The 27,025-nt window shown below is 36.8% G+C and overlaps 1 protein-coding gene across 1 annotated transcript in view; it reads right to left on the bottom strand.

The window, feature by feature from the left end:
* The window catches only part of DENND1B (DENN/MADD domain containing 1B), a gene marked incomplete at its 5' end in the record, with an annotated part of 56,221 nt that extends 29,588 nt beyond the window's left edge, over positions 1-26,633 (bottom strand). The window contains 6 exons of the mRNA XM_009865198.1: positions 183-284; positions 8,977-9,102; positions 16,948-17,049; positions 18,535-18,580; positions 23,597-23,697; positions 26,607-26,633. Coding sequence (XP_009863500.1) covers positions 183-284; positions 8,977-9,102; positions 16,948-17,049; positions 18,535-18,580; positions 23,597-23,697; positions 26,607-26,633 — 504 coding nt within the window. The remainder of the gene's footprint in view (positions 1-182; positions 285-8,976; positions 9,103-16,947; positions 17,050-18,534; positions 18,581-23,596; positions 23,698-26,606) is intronic.
* Positions 26,634-27,025: the final 392 nt, after the last annotated feature.

The raw sequence follows: 27,025 nt of genomic DNA, 5'->3' as shown, positions 1-27,025 counted from the left end.
CCCCCCCCCCCCCCCCCCCCTTTTAAGTATAACTGAAGATTTAAAAATATAACAAAACCGGGATGGCTGTCTGCACACAAAAGTACTTGTATTTTAACCCAGAGTTACATAAGCTGACAGAAAGGAAAATGCATTTAAACATTTTTTAAAAGTAGTGGCATGGGTCATTTACCCTCTCGTACCTGCTTGAATAGTTGAAGATTAACAGCAGTTTCCAGGAACTGCTTAGTAGTACTGGAACGATGCTTCACAAAACTATTCTCACAGAAAGTTATAGGCTCCCCCTAGAAAATTTAAACAGAAGTTAGATTGTAATTAAAGCAGAGAGACAGGTTGATTTATTTAAAATTATCCACTGCAAATTGATTTGTTTATTTACGAATACTCAACACATACAATTACTTCCTTTCAAGCAATCTTCACAAACATCCATCCAAGTAAATGGATGTAGACAACACCACCAAAAGTCTCAAATTGTCATACAACATTTAAATACTCCTCAAAATACATGTTGCAATTGAACCTCTGGCTTACTACAGTCTACAGAATACACATTGAAAGGAAAAAGTCAGGTGGTTTGCGTTTGTTTCATTATACCTTTATAGTCTCTTCATTAAAAATGTCAAGGACGTAGTTCAAATTTTGAGGAAGAGCAGGGATGCTGCTTTGACTGATTTAACACGCTTTATTGTTCAGGATTACTCTGATTCCCTGCCATGCTATATCAGCAGGACTAGTAAACCAAAACTCTAATTCAGTCCAAACCCATGTATCTGCACCAAATTCTTATATTTATTATACCAAAACATTAGAAGACTGATCAATATAGTGTTGATTTAAAAGGAAATTATTGAAATGCACATCTATTTTATTTTTACACAAAAGAAAACCTACAGACTTTTTGGAACATTGTTATGAAGAAAGTCTGAAGAGACGAGATTCACATGTAATACCCTCTCCCCAATATGGGAAAACCGCATAACCTACAGTTACCAAAAACCTTGTATCAAAACACTTTTAAGTGATGATGAAAGAAAACAAATATTCACTGAAAATGCAGTGTTTGCTCAAAAAATTATTGCTAAAACTAGCACTCATTTAAAAATAAAAGATGATCAGATTATTTATAAATAATCCAATTGACTCCTATTTTATTCCCCAATTTCATTTCAAAATTGCCATCTTCAGGGTTCACAGGCCATTGGACATTTCTGATGAGCACTCTCTCCAATTCTGTTATTCTAGTCAATACTTTGTGATAAATTCTTGAAGCTGTTCAGTACGACCAGATAAGTAAGAGGTACCTTACAAACTTTGTGTAGTGATTATCATCAAAGCCAAAAGGCCTCTCACCTAAGTTCACAAAACCATAATAATTACCAGGTTAGAAACAATTATCAAAGGTGTCAAAGACAGAAAAATTGGACTCCAACAAATTGCCACAGCTAAATTTACCATAGAGTATTTTACTACCCAAAAGTTCTATGCATGGTGCAGTCCCACAGTATAATAAAGGACACCTCAGCCATCCAAGAAAAAAGATGAGAGACAGTTGATCTTCCTAACAGCTCCAACTATTAGCTACTTCAAATACAAATTTATTCGTGCCCGTGACGTAACCACACATGCCACTTCATGCATTTTCCTATCATTCCAGCTGACTGTGCAGTCACGTGCTTCCAGAATAACATCGAGCGTCTTCTGCACGTCACCTAGGGGAGTTTGGTGGAGGAGCTCTACATCATTTTCACCTGCTCTTTACACCTTGCACTTTGTTTTTAAACAGTTCAAGGACGATCTGAGGAAATGGTGCAGTAAAAACGCAGTGATGTCATTTTAAAATCTTCTACTATCCAACATTTCCCTCTTTTTAAATCTCTCTTTAAAGACATCCAATCCTACTCAGCAAAGCGCTTAAGTTCACACTTAACTTGTTTTTAAGTTTCACATCCTTACTTTACGGAACCTTCGATTTCAGAAAAATCTTACTGGAAGAGCTAGAAGCTATACATTTACTCAACATAATCCTTCCCTTTTCACGGAACGCCGTGACGTGTAAACCCAAATCAGTACAACACGTAGCACTGTCTCTGGAAGAGGCACTCAAGCCACTCCATCTACTAGTTACTCCGAGAGAGCTGGTGAACACCGTGCACATGCAGGACGTGCTAGATTTGCCAAATAGTTGGAAATGTTTGTGGTACTTTAAATAGTACTGCCTTCCTGACCCGATTTGCATTAGTTATTCGTGAGCTTCTAAAGACTCTTGTCTTAAAAAGATGACCCCAAGCTACTTAGCAAATTCAAAGTGCATCAAAACAAATGGAACAGTCTCCAGTGAGACATGGTGGTACAAGGCGTAGTGTTCCCGAGGGCAGACTCGCTTCTCAGTTCTGTCTTCCAAAAAAATTCAAGACAGCAAATTATAACAACTCCTTATATATATATGGTTGTTGTTGTTGTTGTTACACGAAGAAATTATTTCTGGAAATACAGAGGTTTTCTCAGAATGAAGCCCTGACTAGATGATGGCTCAAGACATCCTGTGACATATTACATTTAGCACCAAGGAGGGAAAATAGTATTTTCAAAATACACTATTTGGAAAAATAAAAACTAAGCTACGCCTTCACTACCACTTTCCCAGCTGTCTTGGGAAAGATGAAAGAGAAAAAGGAGAGGTCATGTCTGAGCAGAGGAGACAAGAGGCATGCTCACTCTGCCTTTCGCATCAGCCTGGGGAGAGAGCAGTCAGACGTTTGGCTTGACAGCATCTCTCCTGTAACAGAACGCCCCGAAACGGCAGTTCAGCACCCATTTTGAGTGTAATGTTTTCCCAAATACTTCCCTTTAATCACTGGATGCTTCAGATACTTAGTGAGCACTCATGCGCTGGTGCGTTTGTTCCCTTATCAGCAAAGTTCGGAGACAGAAGAACCAAAGCTATTCCTTAGCTGAAAATACATTCAGATCTATGAAGAGTTCACACCCAAAAGCCGTCTATGTTATTTGAACCTACTGATGAAAGGCTGCTTTAAAAATTCGAGTAGATTTAAAGCTCCCACCTGTTCAGCACAAAATCTGTTGAAACCTAGAGAAATTCCACACTGAAGTTTTCTCAGGTATCTGCTGTAACTTTACAGAACTTGCATTAAATAATACAATTAACTCCTAGCTCTTTCATTTGTTCAAGGCTCTGAACAACAATATTGTGTTCTGAATAAAACTGTTACAAATCGTCAAGGTTATTACCGTAAATACAAAGTGTTTTGAAGTGCTGTTTAAAAAATAAGTTATTGAACTGATAACAAAAAAATAGCTCGAGAATTTTTCATACATAAAGCTCACAACACTCTGCAAATACAACTGGGTACATTTAGAAACTGAATTTTGGAGGAATGCTCCTCTGATATTTAACTACTAGACCATCAAATGGCCCCTTGTCATATTGATCTACAATGTACTTTCAAAACAAGTTCGATCAAAACCCAGTGGGGACTCTATACTGAAAAGTAGACAGCTAATACTCAGACCAAACAACCTACGCCCAAACAAGGTATCTGTCCTTTTAACAACAGTCGCTACAGAATTTTCTTCCCCTTTCATATCTTGCCACACACAGCAGGAGCCTCTTACTCCAAGCTACATTTACATTTTAAGCAAGCTATTTATACAGGCCTCAATGGAACTTGAAAAGAGTGAGCTAAAACAGCGCGATCGTTTTGAAAGGAAAAATAATCTAGATTAGAAGATATGTTTGTGCTTTGTAAATATAGTGATATTTAACTTGAACAAGAAGTACAAACATTTTCATTCCTATAGCTCTAGGATGACATGACTCATATCAACTATTTGTACTACTGTTATAATACCATTTCATATGGTAGCTCTCACTTATTATACAAAGAGTATAAGGTAGGTAGGTAGGGCCATAGCTGCTTCAGTTTTGTATCACTTATTTTTAAAACAAAACAAAACAAAACACAAACACCACTTTGGATTTGACATTAAAATTCCTCTAAAACCAAAGAAGTACAAAGCTGAGATTTCATCTGGTGTCATGACATTTTGAACATCCAGAAAGGCCAGGGGATAATTATGACCTTATGCCCTATGATTCTACTCAGGACGGTGCCATTTAAAATTACAAACTGATTTCTGCAAAATTTGCAAGTTTCCTGCAATCTAGTTCAAGAAAGATTCAGATGTGCTCATACTTCTTATACTCAGAAATAAACCCTACATCAAGTCCTATTAATACAACATCTATAATATTCAGTAAAGGACTACCATTGACCTTAAGTCAAATTAAACAACAAAGTTGCAACATGTAAAGTAAAACTCTTACGGAAGTGACACTAAATAGTCATAACAGAGTGGTTCTGGATTTAAATACAAACTATGTTCTGGCACTTCTTTATTCTGTTTCTGTACTCTCTTGTACACTTCTAATGTCTAACCCTTGGGGAAAAGGCAACCAAGCCAATGTCCATTTCAAGATACCTGTCCTCAAAAGGCTTCATTTTGCAACTCAAGCAATCAATACTTATGCATTCTCAAGTAATGCAGGTGCATTCTGAATCTTAAAATACCTTTCTTTCCCCGCAATGTAACGTTATTTTGATTCATTGCATATTGAATACAACACCTGCATCTGCTGGAGAGCCAAAGTCACTACTTAAAAATATTGCTGAGGTTGGCCCAAAGCCTCTAGTTTGCACTCAATTAAAGTGAGGTCTGACAGGTTGTGCTATCTTCAAGCTGGACGTTATCTTGGTAGCGCTGGCACGCTGATGAGACCATGAACTCCTACTGCTGAGCATTCCAGAGCAAGCCATTAGCCTTTGCTCTTCGTTTCTTAACTTCTTATGAGTGATGTTACAGTCATCATATCTTAAAACAAAGCTATCCTGGGTATATTTCATTGTAACATCAAGAGCTTTGAGGACTTTCTCCCCCTAAAGAGGTGATTTTTTTCAATGACTTCACCTTTAGTTATCCTTGTACAAAAGCCTATTTTTTGAAGGCAGAAAGTTACTTTTGTTTATATTTCATAACCTTTTAAGAGATGTGTCATAAAGAGGATTTGTTTATTTGAAATAAAATTGAAATGTATTTGTCTTGCCCTGATGAATAACTATTTTTAAAAAAATTAAAAATCACATCTGTATTTTCTCCTCCCGTTTGTTGCTTAGGAACAAAAACATTTCTGCTTTGCTTATTTTCCTGCCAATATTAAAATTAATCTCTATCATTGTGAATACTTTTATAATCAGTATTATAGAATCATAGAATAGTTTCAGCTGGCAGAGACCTTGAAGATCATCAAGTCCAGCCTTTGACGCAGCACTACCAACCCACTAAACTTGTCCCCCAATGCAACACCCACCTGTCTCTCCTGCTCCTTCCTCACTCTCTTATATACCCTTCCCTCTCCACCTCGATCAGGAATATTGCCTGTTTTAAGAGATTTTTACTTCATATCATGACTGACACTAATGGAAAAAAGTCGCCAGTCTCTGCCTCCACCTGCAAGGTTTGCACAAGTACATGCGTGAGGCCCATTCTCCCTGGCCATCATGGAGCTTTTAACGTGTTTGACTGGCATGGCTCTTGTCTGATGTAAGGAAGGACGCCTAAAAATCACCCACGTGATGCTGGTCGTATTTTGTTGTGGATTATTCTTTCTGGTCATTTATCAAATGAGAGCGAAGCAATTTTTTCAATCGTCCCCAACCTACCGTAGATGAATTGGATTCCTCCTGGATTAAACTAAACAGGAGAATGAGCTCCAGGTAGTCACAGGCATTCAGTATTCAACACCAGACTAAAGTAAGAACCACAATAAAGTTAGAAATGCACACTGTGTAGATGTCAGGTCCTCAGCACCAACTGGAGTGTTTCGCTCTACAGATCCACTCCTATTATGCAATATTTGCTACGGTAAAGTGCAGCATATTACAAAAATTCTTTTGGCAGTTATAACAACTTGACCAATTTCTTTAATTCAGTATGGCAATTAGACCAGGGGAGAAAAACCCAACTACTTCCAGTTTTCTTGGAAACTTCTACTGGGTCAAGTTTTTTATTATCATTTATTACATATTAAAAAAAAAACCCAAAAAATCTATCACCTTTAACTATTCCATGTCATATTTCCAGTCTGTATTAGAGTAGTCAAATTTTCCATATGGTCTTTTGGAGTCCCATGAACTCTTTTCAAGACCCCTGAAGCTTCCCACTTTCCCTTTCACCAATAATTTTTTTTCAATAATTGCTAGACGTTTGCTCAAGACATATTGCTATACCGAGGAGAATCTGTCCTCTGCTGAAAACAAACAGTTGTACAGAATGAGTGTTCGGTGTGAAGAACAGCCTTTGGAGTGAAGAGAAGTGCTGGATGAGCACAGACACTATTAAAGCTGTTCTTTACTCAAAGTGAATATTAATGACAGTTGTTTCACATTTCAAGTTAAAATCATACAGAACACACTCTTGCAAGGAAAACAGTTCACTGAAACATATTTTTTCAACTTACAAGCAATCAATAACTATGCAAAGACATTATCTGGGATTTCTTCAGGACATTTGCGATCCTAAAAATGGTGCCCCAAAACCTCTCAGTTCTTGCTTCCGAAAATATGACAAGCTTATTTACAGCAAAAGTATTTCAAATCTATATAGAAAATAACCTCATTAAAGTATGCCCCCTACAAATATTCCACAAATACTACTTGAGCTCCTGAAAGGATGTAAATTAAACCCAGAGCTGTCGTTCATATATATCTTTACTAGATCTAGCACCACACACTCCAGAACAAAGGGAAGGATTTTCTTCGCAATAACAGTTCCCAAGTTTTGAGACTCCTGACAAACAGTCCTAATACAGTTAAACGTGACTTGATTTTCCGAACTTACGCATTAAACCAAGTTCAAAAGGCATGTGTAAAATGAGCTGAACAATCATGGGACAACTCCTCAGTTTCTACTAATCCAGAGAAAACTCAGCTTCTAATAAATTTTTCAACAAAAATTCTGTAAAATTCTAAGTAAGTTAGAAGTATGTGAACATAGCTCAAAAAATAACAGTTAGTGCTTTTTTTGTCTTTTTTTTTTTTAAATATGCTTTGTCTTCAGGCAAGTTGATGTCAATCCAAGATAAGTTGCTATTTGCCAGCACACTTCTGCCTGTTAAGATACAGTGAAATAAGGTATCTTAAAAAAACCCAAGCCATCAGGCCACAACGGTTTCATAAGTATCTTCTATATGCAATCAGTGGAGCCAAAAAAAACAAAATCCACAAAAGAAAATAATGCAGAAAGAAAAACTGCAAAGGTCACTTTGACAAATGTTTGCCAGTTGAAATGATGCACAGTGCATCACTGAAAAGGAGAGCTCATTCCAAGAGAGATGCTAACCAGAATGCTAAAGAACTTGCACATTCAGTTCAACAAACTTCCCAAAACCTAGGATGGACTGGAGCCTATTTCTGGTCGGAACTGAGGTAAGGACATCAGCCAGACTGATAGCATTCCATTTGCACGTATCGAATGTAGATTAAGGCACTTTTTGATTTAACAGCTCTCACTGCATGTTGCCAAGGGTTAACAAGGAGCAGTTTCTCAGACGTAGGGACAAAACAAATAACCCTGCCCGAAGCAATAGTAGGCAATGACACCATGGAACAAACAACAACTGTTTTGTTAAAATTATTTTAGTGAAATTATTACTGTGTAGAACTCCAGTGATTTTAAAAACAGGCACAGACACTTCACTGCAGTACACAAACTGGCTTTCCATATTGTAAGAAAACTTTAATGACTGCTAAACACAAATACTGGAACTAAACCCTTCAGCATTACTTTATTTCTGCACGGGTTGCTTTTCATCTCAATAACGACGGTCGGCAGTGGCACAGACAGCTTTGTGTGTAAAATGCTCACCACAAAAAAAGACTACCCTTAAGAGAATTGCTTGAGTAAAAGGAAGACCATGCCACACTGTATTTTAATGTTTCCTCCAGGAAAAGGCCTCATTTGGAACTACTAACTACCCTTTCCTTTTCCATCAAGGAATACCACATAGTTCCTTAGCCAACAAGAGCACACACTGCCCTCCTTGCCTCCAAACACCTACCCACACGCCCACTGGTTTTACAAACTTGACGCCTCAAGCAAGGAGGATTTTCTCCTATAAATCTCAGTATTTATCTGAATCCACGAGACGACCAAACACCGCATCCTTGAAATCTGGTTCAGCCAATGCCATCTCAATGCATTTTATCAAATGGAACTATCAGTAGTTTGCAAATATCATTGAAAAAGAAACTGGATGGAAAATTAAATTCATCTCGTAAGTTGTTTCCGATAAATGACTTCATCTCAGACAGGCTCAAAATGTGCCACAAACCAGAAAAGATAGAAGCCCATAATACATTAATATGCTGAGTACTGGCAAAACATCAGAAAAAAAATATTCTGAAGTTCTGAAGGGCTTAAATGGGTTTTTATTTCTCCTAACTTCTCAGTAGAATCAAAATAAGTGTATATTAGAAGAGACGTGTGTTTGACTTGTATCTGGCTTCTGCTTGGAAACAAAAAACTTCTGGCCTCAAATACAGCGACCGGTAGAGTGAGAAATGACTGAGTCTCTTTGGTTCTTCATCATATTAAACCAGGTGAGCTGCATATAAGTAGCTTCATTAATACTATGTGATTTCATGCTAAATAAATTATAAAAGCGATCCGAAGAAGAGAAGAGCTGACTTCAGATGAGCATTTATTTTTCAGTACGACTCGCCGTCAGGAGGTGGTAGTGTCTTCTAAACTGCCGACGCATGCTTGGCACAGAGTAAGATTTAAAGCATTTTCTTTGAATGTTTCAGACTGGGATAAAACATTTCACATCTCTCTTGCATAGAATGAGATCATCCTCTTATAAATTAAGCAAAACAAGAAGTAAAGAAGCCGCCTTACTGGTTTATATCTTAGTGCATCTCTGTAGGATCCAAACAGTGCTGCCTGGGCCCGAAGGAAAGCCCTGGCTACTCCATCCCCCGTAGCTGTAGACTGCTTTTTCAGTTTATTTTTCAAGGCCGAGACCTGCACGACAGAATGGAACAGTTAAATTAACACCTTAGAAATTGGTATAGCGAGGTACGAACCCAATCAGCAGGCAAACCATGGTGTCTACAGGTCAGCCAAAAATTCATCCTCCTCCTTGATAGCTTATCTTCTTAACTGCAAAGAGCACCTGCTGGTCTGTTAATTGAAATGAAAGCAGGGGATGATGGTAGAGTGCTAATGCAAATTGGTTTATGTTCTCTTTTTTTTCCCAAGGCCTCTTGACATAAATAAGCTTAATTATTTTACAGTAAAATGCATGTGAGTCACTTCTCTGCAGTTTTTCTTCCTCAATCATAACATGTATCTAGTTGTTTTGAAGGCAGACAGTTGGATATTTTTTATTTATGCTATGAAGGCTTATTTTTAAGAACTCTCAGTAGTCACTTACTATTCCATTTTAGGGATTTTCATTTTTTTTTTTAAACTCAAATCGCTATCTTACATAATTTTTCAGGCACCATGAGTGTAGCTGCTGCGACTATCAAAGAGCTGAGAAAAGTCTGTCTAAACTCAGTGCCACGCTGCCTTTAGAATTGTCCTAGAGGACAAAACATGTGAAAAGGAGAAAACAAGAAAAACATTTAGGAGGCATCTGTAGTTTAAAAAAAAAACCCACACCATTTTTATTTTAGTGCTTGCCTTTTTTTTTTTTAAGGACGTCTGTCTTTTTTCCACTTGGTAAGTGGCAATTGCTGATTATGTAGAATCAGGAAAAGAAAGAAATTTTAGTTCAGATGACTCTTACTTGGAGACAGTTTGGAGAAAAATCATGTGTTACTGAAATATTACAGTATTCTTTAAAGATATGTGGAATTACATCCAGTTATAGGCTAAACTCTCGCAATTTTTTCATCATGAAGAACATCTAGAGAAGTAAGTCAACTCCAATTACACTGAATGCAAGTTTCTACATCCTTTTGTATTACAATATAGCCAATAAAGCATTATTTACATTGCTAAATAGTATACAACAAAACACTGAGAGTTACTCTTTAAATAGAACATTATAAACACAAACTAGCACCAAAACAGCTTTCATTCTTTCAGAAATATATGCAAGAATGATTATCTTTTTGTTTCTTTATGCAAGCAGTCCTGACTGCTCTTGTAGATGATGATGGTAATTGAAGTGTCAACCTAATTAACAACTAAACTTTGAATAATGCTAATGAGAACTGAACATGGCATCAGAGAAAAGACCAGCTCTACAGGTGATAAACCTTCACAGTAGTGACATTTTCCAGTGTAAAGTCACAGTTACTGTGATCTGATCAAAGAGAGAGACCCCCATTGGGTCCAATTATAACTATAGTTTTGAAAAAAAATTATTGAGTTATGATGTTCATAATCTATGCAGAAAGGCCTTTACAGTATAGGTCTTTTCCCCACAGCTGTGATCTTTTCAATTTATATCCAAGCTCCATAGATCTAGATAAAAGTTTAGAGCCTGATTCGTTTAGCCCATGGAAGGCATACAGCAAGGCTCATTTATGTTTCTTCCTCTACACCTCAAAAGAAAAAAAAAAAGTCTAAGCACAAAAAATAGTTGCGCAGCTCAAGGTTGAAAAAGTAAATGCATGTCTTGGTTTTGTTGTTTGTTTGGTTTTTGTTTTGGCTTTTTTGGTGTGCATTCTGTACTGTATCATTATTTTAAAGTTATTAAAAATATGGTTTATTTAATTCCAGGGGAGATAAATGTATGCACCCTTTGTATAAGGGAAATGTGCCCATCACTGTTAGCTCAGTGTCACCAAACAAAGGCAGTAGCATGAGGGCAAAAAAAAAAAAAGAATTATCAGCCTTAAAATGTTCTATCTGTCATGATGGACAAAACTTCTAAATATAAGGGAACAAAAAGGTAATTCTCTACATGCTTCTAAATGTACATTCTTCTTAATTATATATTGTGAGTTTGGGGATGTTGTAGCAGAAAATAAAACAGAGTAAGAGAAGAAAGGGGGTAAAGATGATGTAGAGCAGAGGAATTACAGGACAAAGCGAAGGAAAAGGCATTTTCTGATTTTCTCAGTTCTGGCAAGCCCTACGCACACTAACATAAATCGATAAACAGGATGCTTTAGGCAAAAATGTGTTCAAAAGAGCCACACAAAGTAACAAATCTCCTGCTTCACTGCAGTATTGGTACATTATTAATTCAAAAACAATTAATTCAACATCCCATCGGGCGGGCAGTTTAGAGGTGGGCTCTCTGGCACCAAAACGTGTCATTCAGATGCACTGCCGAGGGAGTTCAAGCCTAAGAAAGGCTACGCCGGAGTCCAGAGAAAGTTCCTCTGACTTGTACACCTCTCGGGAGGCAACGGTAAAAGGCAGGAAGAGCTCCGTTAGATTATTCTGCAGAAGCAGCAGGAGCCCAGCGCTCTGAAGAGGTAATGTGGGCCACAACCCTGATTTCCCAGTCGGCACCGCTGGAATCCTGGCTGAAGCACACCCGAGACCTGCCCGGGTTTCCTTCAAGCTGAGGTCAGCAAACACACATGTCGAGGGACGGCACATTCTCAGGGCTTATCCCACCGCCACGGACTGGGCAAAGCCAAGCTGAGCATTCAGGTCAGTTGTCAGCAAATTCTCCCAGTTCCACAGTTCAATGAAAAAAAAGATACCGATAAAATAGCTATTAGAGTCAATATAGTAGGTCTAGAGAAGAGCCAGCAGGACTGCAATTGCTTAGATTTATGAACCTAAAACCGAGGAAGTGTGAGTGACATCATTAATGGCTCTTAAAATTTCAAAGAAAATAGACAGTTCTGGCACCAAGCCCAAAAAAAATACCAACCAGCATCTTCATCATCTTTTCCTCATATATGCTTTAATCCATCTACCTATGATTACAAATGCCAACTTTTTTTTCTCCTGTTCTTTGCATGCCTTAAGCAAAAATAACCTTTTCCAAAGTTTAAAAATAAAGAACTGCAAATAAACAAAGTGGAGGGGTTAGAATGCTGTTAATTTTTTTTTCTGGGAGACACTAGTGATCTGTTTCAGAAAAGGTATTATTAATTTACACTAGAAGCAAACTGTTTTTATTTTCTCCTAGCAACGGCTTCTCGTAGGAAGGTGATTTCATTGCCCTGCTAAACACTGCCAATGAAGAGCAACTTGAGCTTCAGAAGGGTTTAGATAAATACAGTAGTTTTTCAGAGATTGAGGAAAGTCTTGAGATTGATGTGTGATTTTGCTTTCTTATGTAATTAAGTGCATCTAAAATGCAGAAACACATGGTGTTGGTCATTAAAACAAAAAGAGCCATTTTTCAAAATAGTCCCCCTATATCCTTCTAAAGATTCCCAAAATACAACTGCCTGATCAGAGAGAAAACATGACTAGTATCTCTGCAGTAGGCATGTGAGCAGAAGAATAGAACTGCACCTAAAGTTAAAAAAGAAATCAGTAAAATCATGTAGCTATTAATCAAAGCCCTTGCTGGTGCAAAAATTAAGCACATACAGAAATTTAAGTACCTATAGAAGTACTCAAAACCATTTGCTTGAGAAATGTAATATCATGCACCAGGGTTTCCAACGACTATGAGATCTCTGAAAAAAACCCAATCCAGGTATTTCTCTGGTATCAGTGACGGGCATGCTTTTAACTATTTTTTGGTGTTCCCCATCCAATCACAGCATTATAAAAGCAAACCTGATCCCAACAGTGAGAAAGCGAGAGAACGTGGCAGAGAAGAGAAACAGAACAAAAACCTTCCAACCAAACGGGATCTGATACGATTTACGTCAATATTGGTAATGAAAAGGCTTCTACATATTTGATACCAACTGCACGCACAAACGATTGAGGCAACACAGCCCTCCTGCATTTAATCACAAATAATAATTTAGACAAAAACAACTACTTAAATGCAAATGTTTTCAAAACTAGTCGTACTTTCCAATCTCGTGTTCTAGCCTCTAAAACTATATGGAGGTTCAACAGAATCTCAACTCTTAAGAATTCGTTCAAAATAAGCAGTTGCCTCATGACACTGGAAACACTGCTGACCGCTCTGAGTTTCTTAAAAATATTAGTAACACTTCTGGATATTTTCTGATGGAAAAACATAGCAAATGATGATATTTAATTTTATGCAAAAGGTTTTCAACTGCACTGTTAGACATGGATCATAACTTCTTTATAACACTGTTAATCACTGTATTTTCAGAAATAATTTGCACTCCCTGTGACTTTTTTATAAAGTAACTTTTTTTTCTACATGAATTATAGCCTGCCTCTCAAATGCTACCTTTCCATCAATAAAGTTCATATACTCAACTTATGTTGTTGCAGTCCTGCAACTTTGGGAATCTCAGGGCTAAAACTCTAAAAACCCAATTAGATTCTGGCTTGCATCGCAGTGTGTATGCACCACACGCTACAAGGCTACGCATCTCTCAACAGCTCTGTAGGTTTTACCGTCAGTGGTATTTAATAACCACAGAAGATGCTAAAAACCTATAAAGGATATCATTTTTTGAAGATTCTATATCTAAAAGTTCTGCGTGGTCTATGGAGTCAGCAAGGCTTGGCTGCTAAAAGTGATGCCGTCGGTTTTCCAAGCTTTTTTTTTTTGAAATTGTTCCAAATTTGAGCCAAGTATTTGTCAGAGTCCACTGCAAGCAGGTATTGTGAGATTTGGCCCAAAGTTTATAAAATCTCGTCTATAGTCTCCACTAATTTATATACACGATAAATGTTTTTCCTCTAACCTCTTACACTATTAAAGTCATGATCTAGGTATTATTGTATTAGGAAATTTACTTCCACAGAAGCAGCTATTAGTTTTTTGCTTTTTTTTAAATTAAAAAAAATAGACAAATTCACAGTGAAATTATGAAATTCAAAACCAAGTGTTTTTGTCAGAAGACAGGAAAGAGAAGGGTTTTCTCCCCCCTCCAAGAAAACAAAGGATTCCTGAAGGTCTCGCACTGATTTATTTTTCCAATTTTAAATACCTTAGGAGTAGCGGAACTGCTACTGGCATGGTAGTATTTCTAACAGTCAATAAATCTAAAATATTATGTGTGAATATTGGAATGAAGCCATTAAGAAGATTACAGCATGCAACGCAGCAGAGGGTCCACATGAAAAAAGGGCTGGTAATTCAGGACAACTGTGACCACTGACCTTTGCACAGTCAAGGCCACTGGTCAGTCTGACAGAATAATAGAGTTCACGTGCATAGAAAGTCATCTAGCCTGTAACTATAATTTAAATGCTGAAGCGAATGATTTAAAATTGCCTTTAAATCTCAGTTAATTTATCATACAGTTTATTAGACAATGCCATATGATAATGCTTTTTCAGTCTTAAATTAATCATGAAAAAAATCACAATCGGAACATTTTAACAGCCATATTGCTTATAAACAAGTGAACTATTAAATGTCTATGCTGTGAGGACATCCTCGTGCTTATTGACCAAGAAAATAATTACCCAATTTCCTTCGGACACAAGAAACAGTTTTAGAAAACTCTTTGAAAATACTGCATTTCTTTGTTAGGCTGTTAAACAACCTGGAATCAATTTTTCAAAGGGATAGTAAGACCAGAGCGTCTTTTATATTTTCAGTTGTTCATTCTATTTTAACACCCTTCAGAGGTACTGGTTATAGTTTTTCAACAGAAGCTTTACTACCTTTCTATGTACGCTTATGAGATTTATTTACATAGGTTAAAACGCTTCACAGATTTAAATATCTTTGACATTTGCTTTAATGTTTTAAGTCCAACTTACCATTTGGAGTTTACACTCCCATGTCTTACACATTTTAACCAAGACATTAGCAGCTGCACTGCCCCTCAGGAACGCAAAAGAAGGAGAAGCATTTGATCATTTTATGAGCCAAACACAAATGCCTGTCTGTGCCTTTTGTTTCCAGGTTTTCCAACTATAATTGTATGTGTTCTCCATTAAATAGTTTTAATTAAAGTGCTTTACAGATTGAAGTAGAGATGGGAATATTCAAATTAAAAGCTTCACTATAAAATCTTCCAATTCTGCAAGTATATGTTGCAGAAACCTCAGTTCTGTTTTGTTCTATAATACATATGGAATGAAGTAAGTCTACTGTGGAGTCTGTGCAGTTGGATAACATTCATTAACATTAATAACAGCAGCATGCATATATCCTGGGGGAGAGCATACTTTCTACAAGTATGAAGATATGCATCCCTGTCTTCTTCATGCTAGCCTGCTCATTTAGAGATCATTTTGACATGCATCTGGAAAATACCTTACAAGTTTCTCTCATTGCACAGATACCTGTTTTTACTGTTCGAAGGACCCAGCTACAACTCCAGATGATGCTTAATTCTCAATTCTGCATCTAGCTATTGTTTGACAAGAGGTACACACCCTCATGACATTATACCTCAACCTTATTCAGCAAATGCAAGGTCAGTTAAAAGTACTGACACACCAGAAAATGACTCATTTTTTAGTTGTTACACTCTTCACCAACAGAGTACAGCAGAAATTACGGTATACACATGTACGGGGGGGGTACACACTGATGTAAAACTCACAACACATCAGAATATTTTTACATAGTTTTTTACATTTCTGAATTACAGTTGATACCGAGCCAAAAGAAAGACTGACCAGATAATCTATAAAAAGTCCAGATTTTAACATCACTAAAATCAAAGGGAACTGACAATCATATAATCATCGAGAGTTTGATTTCTTTTCTACCAAATATATACAAATTACCAACAAAACCAAAAGACATACTATGTCACTACAGTGCCTCACTTTAAGACAGTTTGGTTTTCTGATTTACAATTTCAGAAAATGTAACTCTTTGATTTCGCATTTCAATAGAAAATTCCTTGTCTCGACAACCACTTGTGATAGCTTGAGCATCTATAACTAAATAATCAAAACAGCAGTTTCTCAATTATATTCTTCTATAGCTCTACTGGGAGAAACAAGGTAAGTGAATTTCGTGACTATTTAAAATGATATACAGAGTATGTTCCCCTATAGGCAATGAGAGAAAAAAAAAAAAGGAGCGGGGGGGACACCCTCTGCAAGATCAAAGTCCAGAAAGAACTGGCACTTAATTTATCATCCTTTACAGACAAAAGACAGTTTTCGTCATTTCAAAAGGATCAGATGTCTTTTATGACAAACTGGGTTTGCAGTTTAATTTACAAATAGAATTCTAAGTAAGCAGTCTTTGCTCTGCCAAAGCAAATGACAAACAGTATAGGTTTTCATTCACGCAGCCCTCAGCAGGATAGAAGAGATTAAAATAAAACTGAAATAATTTAGAGAAAACAAATAAATGTTTCAGAAAGTTGAAGAAGATCAAAGCCTGAATCTTCTGACCCCGACTGTACAAGCATTTCTTATTATATTGACCAGTGTCATCAGATCATTAATTAAAAGGAAAGCGCTGGCAGGTGGCAGGGAAGCAGAAGCCGATAATTGGCCCCCTTCTTCTTTTTGCCTTCAAAAACTCTCTCGTTCTTTTGCAAGACATGCCACTAGGCAGACAGAAATGCCTACTTTGTAATATAATGATTAAGATGAGATGAAGAGGCTCTCGCGTTTAAAGCAGCTATGCCTAATGAACACGGCTAGCTTTATAATTATGATCCTACTTCTACAATAAGGAATACGATGTTCCATTCAACATCTCCTTAACTGTCAAAAAGGTAAAAATCTCATACGGGGGTCTACACTTGGTGCTCTTCCCCCCCTTATTCCTTTTGTAGCAGTTAGCAAAGCCAGGCAAAAATAACTACTAGTAATTCAAGCATCTGTATGCGAAAGAAAGAATGAAATGGCTGTAAGACTCACCACTTCACCAGGTAGGTTGTTCAGGTCATTAAATGGGGTTTCTAGAGTGTTTGTGTCAACATTTAGCAAAACCACATCCTCCAGTGATCTATTTTTTACTCTCTGTTTAGGGGGAAAAAAAAATAAAAATACTAGGCACCCTCCTGAAGTACATTTTTATTATAATGTGCTAGATGACAAACAACAATTTTACAAAGGACAACAATGGAAACGACAACATTTTAAGCTTTAGATGTAGAATTTGGAGCAGCTTTTAAAAACACTTCCTCTTCATCAAACAGTAAGGTTATATTAATAATCTCCAAACTACAAGCATGTTCAAGAAATGAATTCTTGAAAAACAAGATTTACACAAAGCACAGTTACATAGATTGTAATTATACCCTATTACAACACTGTTTCATTCTCTCATATTTGTGAAAATCAAACAGGATGTTAATCATATAGTCAGATGAAAAGCACAGAAAACTAAGTAACTTGCAGATTTATGTAAGTCTCAGGCATGTGATGTCTACTAGTATTATAGAAGAATGGATGAACCAATCTTTCTTCCTTGAACTTGACTATTAGCTAAGAATTAAACAATTTGTTCCTTTCAGAAAAAAAAAAAAAGACAGAACACTTTTCTATATGGTCCTACAGTAATACATAATAGTGTGGTCCAGGAAATCATTCCAGAAGCAATTGAGTGACTTATTTTTCAGAGCTAGCCTTTCTGTTCCATTATTTTTTGATGGAATAATGAAAAGGATCTGAGACGAGATATTACAATCAATGTATGCAGGGTGATGTTAAACTGATCTGAGAGAACAGAAGGCTGTGCCTAGAGTCAAAAAATACACACGATGGGAGGTGCAGGTTTAGGAACACAAAAGCACTACTGGCTCAGACTGGGGGAGAACCCGCCTCATCAGCTTAGCAAATGTGAACTGGTCCTTAGAAACTGCTTTAGCAGCAGGGGAAATGAAATGAAGTTCCCAAATCAAGTATCTACTCTGCATAACAACCAGACCACACGCCAGGCTTAATGGTGTCATCCAATGGTTGTAGCAAGAGGCAAAGTTATTTATGACCCAGCTATTACTGACCACACAGGTAACTCCTATTGTTTTCTTGTATGTTCAAATCTGAAAAGGATATCCTTTTTTTTTTCTTGGCAAAAAATACTCGTTTCTAAATTAATAGTTATGAATGTTACGGGGATGAATGTTGGACTCATATTTTCAGAGGGACAGGAACATAAATTTTAAGACTGACTGAGGGAGACACCAAAATAAATTTTTACTGTGCTTATTATTGCAAAATCCATTGTTGAACCACTAAAAAAGGCAGGGGGAAAAAAAGCTATCATTGAGCTATTAAATAGACAGAGAAACAAATCATGAGGCATAGCTTACTTGTCTACGTAAGATTTCAGAAAGAGAGGCTCTTTTTATTAATCCATTTTGTAACGCAGCTAAAGCCTAAATCTCATAAATCTACATGCTAAAAACCAAGGATTCTTTCTGAGGCACTTCCATTGAAATTATCACTTACGGCACACAGCCCTTATGCTTAGCAGTAGGCAGAAGTGTACAGTAAACTCACCTCTATTAGACTTAAGTGGACGCCAATAAGGTAAGGCATCGGTGCACTGCAGAAAAACAAAAGGATAAGATCAAGTTTTAAGTACCAACTACCACAACACTTGTGGAGAAAAAAGATACTTAAAATCTTAGTACATACAGTCCCTGGTTAGCATTCACTACTGAATGTGTTTTAAATGCACACAGTTGCTACTGGAATTTCTACTGGACAAGGGAGATTTTATTTTGTTGGGTTTTTTCTTTGCAGCGGGGACAAAGAGAAAAGGACGCCGTTCGTATCCACGGAAGGATGAGCGAGATGTACAACCTAGGCTTGCCGTGCCCAGTTGCAACAACCACACCGTGTGGCAGCGCTAACTTAGCGCATGTTCCAAAAGTGGTCTGTCTCTAAAGTACAATGGTTTTAAAACACCATTCTCCAGAAGTGTACTGGTTAACATCGCCACACTGCATCGTTACTGCCAGTTTTGATTCTGAATGTGCTTCTGAATCCCTTCCTTGGCGGGCATTTGGAAGCTGTATAACATCCTAATTAAACTCAAAAGAGGAAACTTCCCATGTCCAATTTGAGTGAGATAAGGAACTATATTCTCAAAATAAAACAAGCATCCACACAAAACCTCTGGAGTGATACCTCCTGCAGTATGCAAGCAAGAAACTGAATTAATCAGCCTAATTTATTACAGTTTCCTATAATCTTCTGTTTCTTCCTCTAGTGAATGGGTTCTGGCAACATCCGATCAAGCATCGAAGGGAAAAAAACCATCCGATTATCATCACAGTTCGGCGTATCGCGAGATTACCCTTTGTAAAATGACGTCCATGAAGTTACACAGATATCTGAGGCTATATAATATAAATATAATTTATATAATAGAATTTCTCCTACTGCATAAGTGGATCACAAATCTGAACCACTGGCACCAACTGACTGGCGATTAACTTCCCAAGGCCCAGGGAAAGGCTTCGCTGCATCCGTTCATGTGGCCTCATCAATTTGGTCCCATCTCCGAGAGAAAAAGTAGCAACTCTCACCTGCCTGCGACTGCAGTCCATTTTAGAAAAATCTGCACAGGTTACGGATTAGCCAACAGCTCTCATTAACAATGTCCCACAGGAGAGGATCGATGCAGAACTGTCATGACTTAAGGTTTCTACACAACGGTGCTTCCAAAAAGGAAAACAGAGACCCTGCGTCCCCACAGATCTTTTTCTTAGCCCGATATAGAAAAATTTTAGTACCTGCTGACAACTTCATCCAGGCTAAGACCTTATGCCTTTACAGACTAATCACCAAATACATGAAATCGTAAACGGGCATCACTCCAGAGCAGACACATGTTTATCTTCAGATAGGAATCAATCAATTTATGTTCAGATCACCTTCAAAACCCTCTGATTTTAAGAACACTTTATAGGGCATCACATATTTAACCAAGTCAATGAGAGTGACTGTGACTGACGTGCATGAGGATTCTTCTGGCTGAATACATGGCAAAAGGGACCCGCAGGTTCATCACATCAGAGCACCTCAGCAGCAGAAGTAACATGAACTAGAGAAAATTCAGTGAGAACGAGAGCTACCTCACGCACGCGTTTTATGCACGCTTGTTTTCTTGTTCGTCGACACCGTTCCACGAGCAGCTTCGCTGGTCCTGTACTGACTTAAAATAGCTGATGATTTGCTCCCTTAATAAATCTGTCATTAAGAAGGGTAGCGTGTGGCTCTCTTCCATAGAACAAAGCGACAGTCACATCATTTCAATTTGGAGAAGTTAACAGAATAAAGGTGCACAGCTAATTAGGCAAACATCTTGAAAATGCATGAAATAAAAATCGCAGGTATAGAAAGGCAATGTGATCATTTTCAGCAATGAATGAACTTTATTACTGCTGGATCTGTAATACGTACATTAAATTGCTTACTAGGACACAGCTGGGAGCTGCTATAGAGTTTTTCTCTTGTTTCTGCATGTTATTACCAGAATGTTATTAATCTGCAGCATCGTTGCCTAAAATAATTACTATGTTATGCAAAACGTGCAAGTTAATTGGAAAATAATTGTCCTATTCTCACGAAAACAGGCGTGTGTACATCCCAATTCAGAAGAGACCAAATCTCATAAAAAGACGTTGCAACTGTAACTTGAATTTTTTAATTGCATTATATTCTTAGCAGAGCATCAGGAGAACAGATGCTTTATCATACACAGACAAAACTGTCATACATTCTTTTATCAATAACTTAGTTTGCCAAGAAATTAAATAGATTAAATTAGCTTTCTCCTTTACAAAAAAAAATAATAAAATTATTCAAATATAATTACTACATCAATCCTCAAACTTTCTTGAAAGCCAGCCACCTACTGAGTGCAACAGTATCTTTTGGCTTACATAAACATAGAAATCAATTCTTAAAAAATATTAGAAATCTCAAATTTTTAGCAACTCTGCTGTGTTTTCTTCCTCTAGAGCTGAAACAAAAATTACTCTCACTGCCTAATATTTTGCTGTGTTTAGAAAAGGAAATGTATTCCCTCTCCTATTCTGGATGGTTGTTCCAGTTCTCACATTGGAGTTCTCAAAATGGAATTCAACGCTGAGACAAGTTACGTGGGGAAAAAAACACAACACTTTGAAAATATAGATTTTTCGTGAGTTAGGGGTGGGCTGGCCACTGGTTTAGCTAAAACTAGGACAATAGTCTTTTTTATATATACATATATATCTATATGTATGTATTTTATCCGTGTTTAAAAATGGCCTTACTCCCTCAGAACGAGCAAAATTATCAAACCAATAATCCCCTATTTCCTTTATTTGTACCATTTCAGACCAACACAAGACTGTGGGAGATGTTATAATGAAGTCCAAGTGAAGCAAAGGCAATGTAGTTTCTAGGTGTGAAACCTCATGCTAAGCTAGAAGGAAAAGGCAGTTTTGTAAACCAAACTGCTCTATCAAAAATTATAGGAAAAAATGAAAATACAAAAATTAGAAAAATAATTTATCAATTTTAAATTTATATAATCCTCTTGGACTGCACACTGGATCTGGCCTTACAAATTCACCAGCTTCTTAACTTGATGTATTACCATCCTATGGGGAAAACATTTATTTACTGTTAATATGCCAAAATATGAAGAAAGCAAATATATGTTTTTATTACACTATTGCAATCTGTCTCACAAAAGAACCATTCAAAACAGACATGATCAGACAGAGATATATAAATGCACAAAAATCTGAGTAAAAAATTCTGAATTAGAGTTGCTGTGGTAAATTATTCAATTGTGTATTTCCTTTCATGAACATTATATTTTCATTTGAACATTTCTAAGAAAAGGAAACTTTTTTTGCACCCTCTCCCCCAGCATGCTATTGCGAAAAAGGGACATAAATGAGTTTTACAAGTTTAAGAAACTCCATGCTTCTTTTTAATGAATGAAAAAAAATTCTTGTGTGACACCATAATTCCCTGGAATCTCAACTATTACCATCCTCACAAGAAGCTGTGTGCAGCATCTAACTAGTTGTGGAAACATCATCTGTGCTCAGGAAGGGAAATAAAAAGGTCTCCTAGTATTCAGGATGCACTCTGCATGGTACAGTTTGAATAAAGGTGTTGATCTACCTTCTGAGAACAGCATTTATGGATGACACCAAAGGAATTACAAAGCTTCTGGCAGTAAACTCAAGGAATAGAAAAACTAAACAAATATATCCCAGCTCTACCCCCATCTCAGTGCATTTTATCAAAGCCAGGAGGAAAAACAATTAGGACAGAGTTTCTTCAAAAGAAAACTATCATTAAAGATGAAAGGCTTAGATATAGTTGAAAGTAAAGGGAGGAGTGGGAGAAGAATATTTGATTTCTTTTCAAAAACAATAAATAATATACATATGAAGTATAGGAATTACCACAGAAAAAGAAACATCATGGGCAAATATTGTAAACTTGAGGAAAAACTATCAAAGAGACTTAAGGAAACATAAAGAGAATTTCTTTGAAAACAAGAAGCTCAATAGCCTGGGTGGAGTTCAGTGGATCATCAATATTTATAGGTTCCAGGAAAAAAAAAAAAAAACAAAGCCCAGCAAATGTACAAGCATAATTTGATTCTGGCAAGAAAAACATTTATAACAGAAACAGACATTTATGTTGGTAGGCATCTGACTTGGACTCAGTTTTTACATATAATAATATATAATTTCTGATCTCTAAAATTGCATTAAATGGTTTGTTTTCCCACTACAGGTCCATAGAGTCTACTTAAAGTGAAAGTCAGGGATGGATACTCCTGGTTTAGGTGCTGTAATGGAAACTCTCCTTCGGTATCTCTGGCACTACAACAAATAAAAGAAAGGAGATCTCTCTGAAATCTTGAAACAGACCTGGGGAAATGTCATCCCTTGAAGAATCAAAAGTGACTCAAAGTGGTTCTTCCGTGTTCAACTTAAAAAATTTGCCAAAACCACCAAGTCTGTCACGTGAACAATAACGTCAGGAGAAGCAGAATTCTAACAACAGAAATTTTGGAAGTACAGACAGGAGATTTAAAGCTCTTTTTGGGAAGGCAATGGATAGGATCCCGAACTTGGGTTAGTCTAAAATATAAATATTAAATAACTGCATAGACCTAAGGGAAACATCGATGCCTACTAACATTTGATTCTAGAAAACATCATCAGCTTTTTTCTGAATGCTTCTATTGGTACCATATCTCTCAAGTTAAAATAAATGCCAAGTAAAAGAAAGCCGTAACACAATCACATTTAAATTATTGAATGAATTCTCTAACAATAAGGCAGGAACACAATCACAAATGTGATTCCAAGTGCTGCATCAACAGTAATCAGTAACTCAAAGTACAGACTCAACCACCAGGAAAAGGCACTGCTGAAATACCTCTACTCAAGTCACCAGTTAAGCACTGGCTTAAGTGCTTTCATAAACTGGATTCTGTATGTTTTGTCACATAAATAAGTGTTTACATCAGTTAGTTAGAATTACAAGACAGGTAGGAATCTCAGAAGTGGGGATAACAGGTTGGCTGTCTTACCAGCAGTAGTCCAGAAGATGTGGAGGAAGCACTGGGATGTAAATGTGTTGCCAGTACATTGGATATAACAATGCAGCCGACGCATGAACACAGGCAGTTAACTAAAAATAAACACACACACAGAATTGGCAACAAAAAAACATCAATGAAAAGGAAACATAAAATCTTAAACTAACCTCTAAACATGCAAGAATCTTAACATGCCCATAAAAACTATTATAACATTTTTTAACTGTTTTTAATTTCTTAAATGCGTCTACGAACAAATCTGACATACACATACAAGTAGAACATTTGCAAGAAGGCCAGTGTCACCATCTTGATTTCCGAACTACCTTTGAAAAAAATAAATCTCAGGTGACCACTCCCCTCTGACAGCAAAGCAACTTTATTAGAATATTCCAAAACTCCCTTCCCTGAGCAGGGATATTGGCAAGTCTGGCACTAGCATCACCAGAAAATGAAGGGCTGCTTGGCCACGAAAGGAGGTGTTAAGATCTGCTTACCAGTCCCTGTTTTGCCAAAACAAGCAAGTGAATAAACAAGAAAAACCACTGTAAAAGCAAACCACCACTCCTCCCTGAAACAACAATCATGTAGGGAATTGATTAAAAACATAAGAAAGTCCACTCCCCAAGTGAACAAAATAACATGCAATGAGCAAAGAATTCAAATTTCACCTATCCAACACCACTTCATTATCCGGGAGCCACTCAAATGTATTTATTTTATTATGCACAGAGTTATGAAAGAATGAGAAAACAACAAGATTGTGTTTAAAATAGTCTTGCCTACATGCAGCACATAAAATACTACAAATCTCTTAAAAAAAAACCAAACAAAAAAACTCAAGCAAACAAAAAATACCCCAAACCCACCAATTTGTGCCCCACATAGAAGTGCAAAGCTGATGGAAAAAGGCAAGGCTGTCCTAACGCTTTGCATCACAACAACAATACTATCTGAGGTTAACTCGATAATAGCGCTTATTAGACATGTACTTCAACAGTAACAAAACAAAGAGCTAAAAATAAAATGTGAATCCCGTCCATTAAAAAAGTGTTAAAACAGTATGGATTTTATAAGGAAAAAACAACCTCTTTATGGAACAGAACAGCAGCTAAAGCTTTCACACAGCCAGTCTTGGACATTCAGGCTTGTAAATAAAAATTATGCTGTGATTTTGTTCGTGTATTTTTAGACTACAAATGGAAAAAGAAGAAAATAAAAAAGGCAGTTATAAGCCCACTGCAGCAGAAATGCCGGACAATTACAATTTGTGCAGCATAGTTTGCTCAGCACTCAGATTAATATAACACGATTAAATATGGAAAAGAAGAGGGTCTGAAAGCTCCTGAGGGATATCATTAGGGCAAATTGCCAAAGAATGAAACATGAGCCAGTCAGGAGAGTCTGGAAGCTGCAGTGGTACCAAGGGACTTGAATGTTCGACAGTTGGAGCTTCAGTAACGTGTGAACTGCAGGTTAAGGTATCAGGAGACTCTGCTCACTGACACACGGAATGTCACTATTGACCAGCCAACCGCCCGAGCCTGGCAGCTACGCCAGGGAAAGCCAAGGATATCATAATTCTCTATTTAAACTCTTTGTTTCAGATTAACATCTCGCTTCGCAGCTCTCGAACAATGGCTATCTTAATAATTACTGTGTGGGTACTAAGAACTAATTGATTTGGGGGAAGAAATAAATGAGTATCTTATTCCTTTCCACACAGCTAGACTTAGAAGTTTTATTTCCATATTATCTCTCTCTGTAGTTTAACTAACATCACTCATAGCACAGTCAAGCGCAGCATCGTGTTTTTTGCTCTTTTACTCAAAATGGGTATGGAATTACTAATTAGTACGTTCACATACTATTGCTCATAGTACATAAATTTCAAACCACAACTACCTACGCAAAAATTAGTATTTCCCATATTTCAGTCACAGACTGAATTACAGCTGAGCGTACAGTTATACAGTATATCCCCCAACGTATACAGCCACCGCCTCCTCCTCTTAATAGGCATTCTTAAATTATGAATTAAGAGGATTATACTATTTGCATGAAGAAATATTTTCCCATCTTACACATATGTCTAGGCTATACTGTAGCTCTCACTTTAACAGAGGAAGTGGATAATTCCTTTTAAAAATCTGAAGGTTCATTATCTCTCTCATTTTACAATCTGTATTTTAGTGTGACCCTCAGATTGGCACCTATTTAACATTTTTAATTTTTAAAAAATACTGAATTTTAGCATTTCTAGAAGGTAAATATTTGATTGCTCACACATCAAGGTTTTGTTGTACTTTTCCTTGCTTTTCTATTTATTATCATCTTAATGTAACATTTTATTCAAACATTTCCAACTACGTTGCTGCAGGAGGTTTCCAACTATTTTAGTATGGCATGAATATGGTTTATGGTTTCCTGTTCTATACAGCCTGTAATACAAGCAGCTGTGGGATTCTGCTGCTCTTCAAACTGTGTGACATTTTCATACCGTGCCAACTCCACCTTTAAGCAAATACTGATAAGATTATTACAGATTTCCTATTAAAAACTCTCACGCTTTCTGGCAAATTCTCTTTTTGCCTTTTTTACTGTTTCAACAGTAACTGCATTTCTGAAATGCACAGCTATTTAAATAACTTACCTCTTTAACTGACATATTCACTTTTTTAAACAGAATGGGGACTACTGCAAATCTTGGCATCCTCTTATAGACCACTGCACTGGAAAAGACTTACCAGAGTTGTGTTTCTATCCGTAATAAAATGGGTGAGCAGTTTTTAAGTAGTGTTTTTGTCTGTGGAAACCCACTCATCAATATCGAACAGAACTTTCAATGTTTCTGCTTCCAACTATTTTGATGGGCTTTTTAGATTGTTTTTCTCCATTTCAAAGAATGATTTCTAGTTTAGACATCTTTAGTTTCAAAAATAAATCTAATTATGATTTAAAAATTGGTTAAAATTACGTGGTTTTAAACTATGTAAACAACATGAGTCAACTTACTTGAACTAGTTAACAAAACATTTCAATGTTCAACTCTCTAAGAATGAGACAAATTTAACCCCAGAGCCCCAGCTTTTGGATGTGAAGAGAAGTTTCCTCTCCCATTCTATCACTAATGAATTTACTAACACTACTGAGTACAACTAGAAGGTTTCATTCTGTTTCTGGTCTCTTCTGGTAAGATGTTGCAGCCAGCATCACCATCTAACTTTTCATCACTCTGTAAGGAAAGTATATGGTGTTTTCTCCAGAGTTTTGTAGTGATTCTGGTACAATAATTTCATCTTTATCTTTTAAAAAAATAAGTAAAAAATGCTGCAACTACCTGCTTTGTGTCTCTCCAAATAGTGGGAGACCGCATTACAAGCTTTGTTAGCGATATTCGGAATTGGATGACAGTCAACT

Source organism: Apaloderma vittatum, unplaced genomic scaffold (assembly GCF_000703405.1).
Source record: "Apaloderma vittatum isolate BGI_N311 unplaced genomic scaffold, ASM70340v1 scaffold37592, whole genome shotgun sequence".
NCBI classification, from domain to species: Eukaryota; Metazoa; Chordata; class Aves; order Trogoniformes; family Trogonidae; genus Apaloderma; species Apaloderma vittatum.
Note: the sequence above shows the minus strand (reverse complement) of the source record. Positions and strands in the feature narration are given on the sequence as shown.